We start from the raw sequence: 9,235 nt of genomic DNA, 5'->3' as shown, positions 1-9,235 counted from the left end.
CACTGGGACCACTATGTGGTTTCAGTCCAATAAAGATAAGAATCGCTTTAGTGCACAATACAGCGTAACCCGCAGCGTTTTCTGAAAATTTAACAGGAAAACGCTCCCTAAAATCAAACATTATGTTCTACTGGAGAAAAATGAACTAAATGTACATGAAAGAAATATGCTTTGGGGAACTTTCAAAAATGTGTTAGAGATAGACAGAGAGTTAGAGAGAGAGAGAGAGAGAGAGAGAGATTTAAGTAGTATGCAATGTTAGTGTACAAAGTCTGTGTGTGTGTGTGTGTGTGTGTTTGTGTGTGTGTGTGTGTGTGTGTGTGTGTGTGTGTGTGTGTGCGTGCGTGTGTGGTCATAGGTTAGAGAGACGGACAGAAAAGGAAAGTGTGGGAATGAGGTAGTCAGTAAAAGAGAGAGACTCGCTCTCCCCTACACACACACACACGGACATAGACTGTCAAACACTGCAGGACTGAAAGAAAGGTGAGTAGACCTCTTGTTTTCTCTATCGGATTTTTCCGAGCTAAACCTCATTCCAACGCGCTGGTATCAGAGTTCATGGGAATCTCACTGTTAATAGTTGACTCGCTTATAACTGCCGGACCAAGGGTTTGTTATTATTATGTACGAGACTAAGCTTTATAAGCTCAATAACATTGTTTTAAAAAAAGCTGAAAATGTATTTCTGTCCCTCATGTTACAATTTCTATAGCAAGTGTCAAAAATGTAGAATATGCCCTTTCATGTTCACTCTTTTTTCCCCATTGTAAATGAATTGTGTGTGGATAGTAGCAAAACATGGTATATGATATCCTCCAGTAAACTTTTGCTCCTCAAAAATGACATCTTTTCATCTGTTGAAATGTCAGAGAACATCATACATCCGTGAAGCCACGAAGGAAGCCGAGATATTTTAGTAACTCTGCATATTTGTAACACGTTTGTTTTTCTTGCTGATCAAGTTGTGGTGGGAGTTCTGTGGGTGTCCAACTGTGAACTCTGTATGTGGGTTCTCTACCTGTCTCTCTTTATTATTACAACAGATAAAAGTCCACATAGAAAAAGTCTGAGAGTGCTGGTGATGAAAAGATGTTTCTGAAGTATTTGAAACTTGTTTTAACCTGAAGGCGTGTAACCAGTCTGGCACATTTCAGAAAAAAAAAATAGAGCATTTAAATAAATTGTTTATGACACTAAAAACAAACAAACAAACAAATAAAACTGTGTAGACAGTAGACCGCAGCTATTCCCATGTTCCCTGAAGACAGAGTATTTTGTAAGTGGAAGTCTTGGCATAAACTTTCAAATGGGAACAGCTGATAACAATTTGGTATCAAAGTCCCACAGTAAATCGATTACAAACCATATTAACTTCCCGAGATTGGCTGTAAGACTCGATGAATCACTTTCCCCTATTACAATAAATAGCTTCTTTTTTTTTTTTTTTTCAAATAATTTTTTTGTTGGCTTGTTTATTGCTGCACTGTGTATAAAATGTTATTACATACAGTACCACAAACAGTGCTGCTAAATGTCACTGATATCCTGAGGCAAACTGCAATATCCGACACTGGACTTATGTCAAAACCCCCATTTCCTTTAGCCTTTAAATAGCCCCCCAAGCTTTAAGCAGATAGGATATTTCAATTGTTAGAATATAAAGAACGTGTTAATACATTCCAGGTCTCCTGTGATGTTGTTAGTAAACATCTGATGGTGTTTTTAAGAGCTTTGACACAAATAACTCCGGTCTTCTCCTTTTTGTCTGCTGCTTTGTGACTGTGTGAGTTTGATTCAGTGGTTTGGTTTTAAAGTAAAGCTGACTGCAGATTTACCCAAGAGTGTGAACATGTGCATACCCTGTTTACGTGTGTTTTTTTTATGTTTTTTATCTGTACTTAAATAGGTGTGGTGACCATGAAGAAACTGGGCAAGAAGCAGATTGCGTTGGGCGGTTTGTTGGTCACGCTGACCTGTATGAGCATCATAGCTCTGATTCTATCTCTGGCTCGTCACTACACTGTGGATCTGCCCTATGTGACACAGGTACTGACATCAAAGACGCGGTCAGCGGTGTCCACACCCGGCCCTCTGCATATACAGCTCTTCTCCTCTTACTCGCCGGTGAAGGACTAAAATCTACCCCATAAATGTTAAAAAAAAACAAAACAAAAAAAACACATGCTAGGGCGTCTAGACCTGAAGACCGTAGCTGAGCAACACTCCTATTCATGGAAAACATCATGTTTTGATCACGTGCACTTTCACAGTGGACGTGCGTTCTGATGATGTGCAAGTTTGGGATGTTTTCACTACGTCACTACAGCGTATCAAACACGAGAAGTGAAACGTAGTATTTCATCACGTGCTATGAATAGCAGAGCTGCAATACTGATTAAAAAAAAACCTGATTTACAGATAATGAAAAGAATTCCCTGCCTCTACAAAAGTGAAGATTAAATCAGTGGCAATTTTTAGAAGCATATTATCTTGATTCTGTTTTAACATCCCAACATCTGATTTGTATAAAAGAAGGATGAAGTACTGAAAATGCAAAATCAAAATCAGTGTCATGTTTGGTCACCTGAGGTCATCTGAGGTGTGAGAGTTAGCATTTGTTGCTATGGAAATCCCCTGATGCATTAGCTGTTGTTATTAACTACAGAAGGACATGTTGACACAGTCTCACAAAGCGAACATTTCCTTTGACCAACAGAAAACAGATAAGGGAGAATGAACTCTGATAATAGCCTTCATGTCCACAAAACAAAAAAAAAAAACAAAAAAAAAACAAGAGTCCCTCAATAGGATTATGTAAATATAATCTCTAGTAATCTGTAAGGTTTTTTTTAACTTTGCAGGTAGGATGCCTAGGTGTGCGGTATTACAGATACATGAATCACACATTTATTTTGTTTTATTTCAGCTGATCTGTTCATGACCTTATTTTTACATGCATCAAATTGCCAGCAGGTTCTGCCTTAATCCAACAAACGTTTTTCCTATATAGGTTGTACTTGGATGGCCCTCACTGTTTTGTAATGTTGTGATGAATTGCATAATGTGTAGTAATGTGCTGGGTTGTGTTTGCTCTGTCTTTGGGTTCAGTACGGGATAGTGTTTGATGCTGGGTCTTCCCACACCTCTCTTTACCTGTATAAATGGCCTGGAGGCAAGCAGAACAACACAGGAATTGTATCTCAGCAACTCATGTGTGAGGCGGATGGTATGTGCTTCCTATCTTTTCTCCTGTGATATAAAAACTGGATTAAAGTCCAAAAATTGATTTGACGATGATATGTGTATAATTATGTGTATAATATATTATCAATATTATGCCTTTACTGCGTATATGTCTGTTGTGCAATCGATAGATAGATAGATAGATAGATAGATAGATAGATAGATAGATAGATAGATAGATAGATAGATAGATAGATAGATAGATAGATGACAGATTCTCACAGCACTGTCCTCTGTAGGTGGTGGTATAGCCAGCTATGTCGAAAACCCCCCAGAGGCCGGACGGAGCCTCGTGAAGTGTTTGGACGTTGCCATGGCAGCGGTCCCCTCTGGACAACAGAGCACCACACCGCTTTACCTGGGAGCCACAGCTGGAATGAGACTCCTCAGGTAGGAAGATCGATCGATAACTGACCGGTATCGAAATATCAGTATCGATCTGCGTTTATGACTTGTTTCTCTAAGTGTTCGGGCTCTGCCGTTCTGGAAGAGTAGAAAAACCTGCATGTTCATTAAAGTGATCATCCTTTCAAAACTGCTATTGGTTGCATGTTTTGTCCATGCCAGTTGGTGTGTCCAGTGTGTCAAAAAAGACACCAGGAAAACCAGCGACAAACAGCCTCTGCCCCTTTGCAGCTAATTTTATTTCAAAATTCATCAAACGTGAAGGAATCCTCCATTGTATCCCTTAGAAAAGTTAAAAAAAAAAAAATTGTCAAAAACATTCAAAATACCTCCTGTGTGTGAAACCCGTATCACAAAATGACCCCATTGATCTCTGCTATCTCTGTCCTGGGTGGTCCCACAGTTTACAAAACCCAGATCAGTCAGACCAAATCCTGGCAGAGGTGACGAAAACCATCCGGGGTTATCCTTTCGATTTCCGTGGAGCACTGATCCTCTCGGGGACGGAGGAAGGAGCCTATGGCTGGATCACCATTAACTACTTACTGGAGGGACTGATCAAGGTGCACTGGGCTGGGTTATAACTCAGGCTACTACGCAAATGCTTTACTTTAACTTTAAACGCTGAGTAAACTGGTTATGTTGATTTTCATCAAATGAATATTACTCAGACTGTATTGAACCAATGAGTTTGTATGATGTTTCGCAAGCGGAATTAACGGACAAAGCCGACGTGGATCACGCTGGCACGCTAGAATGTGGAAACGTTTTCTGTATTCATACTAACAGTGTGAATACGCAGGGTGTGGTCAAGGATTTTATTCGTGAATTGCGCTTTAATTCGACAGTATATATGGAGTTTTAATACCTTGTCTTGCTTCTTGGCAGTACACTTTCGAGGGTCAGTGGGTCCACCCAAAAACAGGGAGAATCCTGGGGGCTCTGGACATGGGCGGTGCATCCACGCAAATCTCCTTCACGCCCCAGGAACCAGTGAGAGACCCTGCATCTGCAAAGGACCTTCAGCTCTATGGTTACAAATACCAGGTCTACACTCACAGCTACCTGTGTTATGGGCAAGATCAGGCCGTGAAACAACTCCAGGTTTACCTGTTCAAGGTGAGCAGACAAACTCCTGGTTCTGGAGTTTTGGTTCATGTGAATCCCCTGTCAGTGAGGATGATGTGAGAGTGCAGTGTAGACATTATTATGGGTTTTTATAATAAGCTCTGTTGTTCTGAAAACCTTTGTCACATTAATGACAGCATGTGTGATACCTGACTGAAGGTTCTCCAAATCTGGTCCTGGGAAGCCAAAGTCCTGCCGGACTGTGTAGTAGTCTCATAAATCAAGGTTCATTTTTGCCGGGGTAACATGCGTGCACTCTTCGGCCAATCACTGAGGTGGGCTGATATGTAGGCCAGAGGGGCTTTGTTCTTCCTGTGTAGTACTTGGGAAACCCTTGAACCCTTGAACCCTTGAACCCTTGGTCTCTGGACTCAGTTTCACACCTTTGTCTGAGTCTTCTCTGTCTTAACCATATTTATTTTTGAAAGTCACCAGAAGCTGATACTAATGTGAGCTGGTGTCTGTCTTAAAATATGCCCCCACGCACATATGGACAACAATAAAACATATTGCACATGTCTAGATGGTCAAGCAAGTCAAATAAAATGATGATGTAAGAGTTTGGTTGAATACTGCTACGGAGAAACATTCTCAGTCAGATGTTTTTACAATGTAGAAAAAAACAGCACAGCAAATTATAAGCATTATCTCGGCCAGTCTAAAACTTACAGTTTAAGGGATCTGTCTAAGTCTAAGGATGTTTTATATAAGTCTAAGGATGTTTTCATTATATTTGACTTGGCTTGACTATCTAGACATGTGCGATATCTTTTATTGTTGTCATGGGGGCATATTTTAAGACAGAGACCAGTTCACATTAGTAAGAGTTTCGTTGAGTACTGCATCTCAGTTTAAGGGATCTATCCAAGTCTAAGGATGTTTTTTCTTGCTGCTGTTGCCCTGGGCTTGCTCACTTCATGTATCAGGTCCAGCATCCTGTAAATCAGCTTTGTCACAAATGTCCTTTATGAAAAGCACTATGAAAATAAAATTGACTAGAATTAAATTGAACCGACGTAACGGCGTCTTGACTGATTAGGTTTGCATGGGACGCTTTATATTATGCACGTACGACTCTGTCAAATCTTATCTATGACAGAGGGTTCTAGTTAAATATCATCCATGTGATTTGGAACAGCCTTGACAAAGACTCTCAAATCTGATTTAGAAACAAGTGTCTTTAGTCACAGAATCAGTCAGGACAGCTGAATGTTACTTGCCTTTGGGTCATACAAAACTATTTATTCACTGTCAATTAGAGGAGGATGGGTACTCCCCTCTGAGTTGGTCTCAAGGTCTCACTGATAGTCTCTGGAGGCATTCTAGGTCACTGTCAAAACAGGCCATGCTCGTGTTACATTGTTTCAATGCCTTAACGCAGCAATTCCGTCATTTAACTTTGTCTGCTTTTGAAAGCTTGAAAATTAACATCAGTTGAATTGTTCCTCCACAGACGACTGGTTCACCAAGTATAGTAAGACACCCGTGTTATCCCCTGGGATACAACCTTACCATGACACTGGGAGAGCTTTTCAACTCGCCATGTGTGGAAAAACCTGCAAACTTTGATTCTGCTACCAGTGTCACCTTCTCAGGAGCGAGTGAATCCCAGAGTTGCTTGGACCTCATGGAGAATATCGTAAACGTGACCGACTGCCCGTACACCCCGGACTGCGGCTTCAACGGAGCCTACCAGCCCCCAGTTTATGGAACCTTCTTTGTAATTGCTTGTCCCTAATGGTTCAGCCCATGGACCAAACCATACATTTTTTTCATCCCTGTCTACTAATCATTAATCTCCTAATCAATGTTAAGGTTTTTTTTTTTTTCTCCTGTCAACTAATCATTAAGCCCTTGGTGAAACGTTTTTGTCTGTGAACTAATCATTAAGCTCTGGTGTGTTAAAGATGTGGTAACACACACAAAAAAAGCTTTTAGCACTTGATTCAGACATGCTCATTTGACCATGTCTCACCTTTTGGTGATGCTTTCTCTCCAGTAGTATTCCTTTAATTGTGTTTGTGGGATAATTTGGAATGGAGGTGTAAAAAAACAAGCTTAATTTGATTTTAGGCCTTTTAAAATTTTTTTTCTCTTTAAATTTTTCTCTTTGTCTCTTATTTAGTGATCGGTTATTTTTATGTTCAATTTTTTTTTTTTCATTTTTTATGATTTTATATCATGTTTTTATAGTGTTTTTATATATATCGTTGTTACCTCCTACAGGTTTCTCCAGTTTCCCATGTTAATGGTTAAATAATACACTCTCCACTGTTTGTGTTTTTTTTGCCAGGCTTTCTCTGCGTATTTCTACACCTTTGATTTCCTCGGCTTGGCTCCCCAGTCTCCGCTGCCCAAGGTCATTTCCACTATAGACGCTTTCTGCAACAGGACCTGGGAATCGGTGAGTCAACCCCCCCCCCCCCCATGTTACACATGTTACACATATTACACACCATTCAGGCTTTTCCGTGTGTGCTTCTCCTGCAACCCACAAATTCTCTGAAAGTGACGAGAGATAGTATAAAGATGGGTGGTTTCATGCAGATTCCCATCAAGCCTGTATAAATGACATGACCTGACAGGCAGTTTGTGACTGAATATAAAACTACTCCAGACGACTTTCCTGTGGGTCACTTTGACTTATAAAAGGACGGTGTTCTTTTTTTTTTTTTTACAAACGGGTTCCTCCGAGATCTGAGTTTTGGTGCTTAGACGCCCTGTCTCTTGCCCGTTTCTTTTTCCTTTGAATTAATCCGTTACCTATTCAATTTTTTTATCAGGGAATAAATGGCCTAAAACTTTTTGCTTTTAGACTGAGCCATTTCAAACAAACAAACAAACAAGCAAACAAACAGGAAACTCTTCTTCTCCACAGCTTCGTGCAGAGTACCCAGACGTGAGAGAACAGTATCTGAGAGATTACTGCTTTGCGGCACACTACATTATGACCGTACTGCTCAGAGGATACAAGTTTAATGACACTTGGGATCAAATCTACTTCTACAGAACGGTGAGTCATGGCTTAAAGGCGTCTGGAATTATTTATCTGATTGGCCGTCTGCTTTTATTTTGACGTGGCACATGAGAGTATTCAATCAGGATGGGAAAGGTCAGGGTCATGACCGCTGCAGTTTTGTTTCTCACACACTCCTTTAAAACATAAAAATGTTTCAGCTTTAAAGATAGCTTTTGCTTCTCTGTACATACATTTAGCACGTTTAATGAATGGATTAGAACATTAGAACATTTGAAGAACGGTAGAACATTGCCTGGGAGCTAATAAACAAGGTATTTTCCACAGGTGGCAGACACTGACATTGGCTGGACATTGGGCTACATGCTGAACTTGACAAACATGATTCCGGCTGAGCGCCCTCTGGTGGTGACAGGAGTGCAGCACAGCCAGTTTGCCGCAGAAGTTTTCTTTATCGTCTTCGTGCTCTTCCTCAGCCTCTGCGTCATCATCATGCTGTGTGTTTGGAACACAGAGCACTGACAGATCCTTCTAGAAACATTAGAATATCCCGGATCCTTCTGGAAGCATTACAACTGAGAGAAGAGCTTTTCTAAAGACACAACGAGGAAGTAACAACAACGTTGGGAGCCAAACTTTGGGTTAATTAACATATAACGTTTTGATTGGCTAGCATGTAAAAATTGCATGTCTTCCACTATGATGTCACTTTCATCTCTAGTTCACTTTGTTTGGTGATGGCTGAGGAGTATATCTATGTTTTTATATATATATATAGCACTGTTCACATGAGGTTTACTTTCTCTTTCTCTTCACTGTCTATTTAATGAGAATTTTCCAAGACAACTGTGAGTATGAGAAGCAAAGACTGACCCGCACAAACAAATGACTCACACGCAACTCAGAAAACAATGACACTCAGTGCGTGGAATGTCACCGATGTATATTTACTCTGATAATGTAGAATTTGTTTTATTTCAGTAATGTTCCTCAAGGATTCTTTATCATTTTTTTTCCCCCTGCACATGTGACTCTGCATTATTTACACACACTGCATACCTGATCAGGGAATTTGACCCTTTGCAATTGAAAATGTTGGATTAACACTTGAATCACTGTATTTCTTTGTTTGCATTGAGTCTGTTGTATTTATTGTATTTATTTATATCTGAATGTTGTTCAGATATAACCAGTAGGCGATTTGTAGGGGGATGGGGGGGGGGGGTGCCATCCTCCTTGTTAGCAAAATGACCAAAATACACCCCCCTTGTTAACCTGCCATCCGACTATATACTCTATAGAGTAGTGTCAGTGACCACTGGGCCATCCCCCCGTTTTGGCAATTGGGCCATCCCCCCTGTTAAAAAATAACTAATCACCTGCTGGATATAACAGATATAAAGTTACAATGTAACAAGAACCTTTAGAAACAGCGAATAGTAGGACAGGGACCTTCACTGAAGCCTGATGTATTTGGATAAT

At 40.3% G+C, this 9,235-nt stretch overlaps 1 protein-coding gene across 1 annotated transcript; it reads left to right on the top strand.

The window, feature by feature from the left end:
• The first annotated feature begins 406 nt into the window (after positions 1-406).
• Positions 407-8,916, top strand: entpd8 (ectonucleoside triphosphate diphosphohydrolase 8). The gene is made up of 10 exons (XM_030776994.1): positions 407-483; positions 1,907-2,046; positions 3,109-3,226; positions 3,483-3,633; positions 4,052-4,211; positions 4,537-4,767; positions 6,230-6,496; positions 7,070-7,180; positions 7,655-7,789; positions 8,081-8,916. Exons 2-10 carry the CDS (start codon positions 1,918-1,920, stop codon positions 8,273-8,275), a joined length of 1,497 nt encoding a protein of 498 aa, XP_030632854.1. The 5' UTR covers positions 407-483; positions 1,907-1,917; the 3' UTR covers positions 8,276-8,916.
• Positions 8,917-9,235: the final 319 nt, after the last annotated feature.

This window comes from Chanos chanos, chromosome 6, assembly GCF_902362185.1.
Source record: "Chanos chanos chromosome 6, fChaCha1.1, whole genome shotgun sequence".
NCBI lineage: Eukaryota > Metazoa > Chordata > Actinopteri > Gonorynchiformes > Chanidae > Chanos > Chanos chanos.
This window is presented reverse-complemented; position numbering and strand designations above follow the sequence as displayed.

Bases quoted from the DNA above. Each gene is read 5' to 3' on its own strand.
- entpd8 (XM_030776994.1), top strand. From the start codon at position 1,918: ATGAAGAAACTGGGCAAGAAGCAGATTGCGTTGGGCGGTTTGTTGGTC. The intron at 3,227-3,482 runs GTATGTGCTTCC...TGTCCTCTGTAG, and splicing joins ACTCATGTGTGAGGCGGATG to GTGGTGGTATAGCCAGCTAT. The intron at 7,790-8,080 runs GTGAGTCATGGC...TATTTTCCACAG, and splicing joins AAATCTACTTCTACAGAACG to GTGGCAGACACTGACATTGG.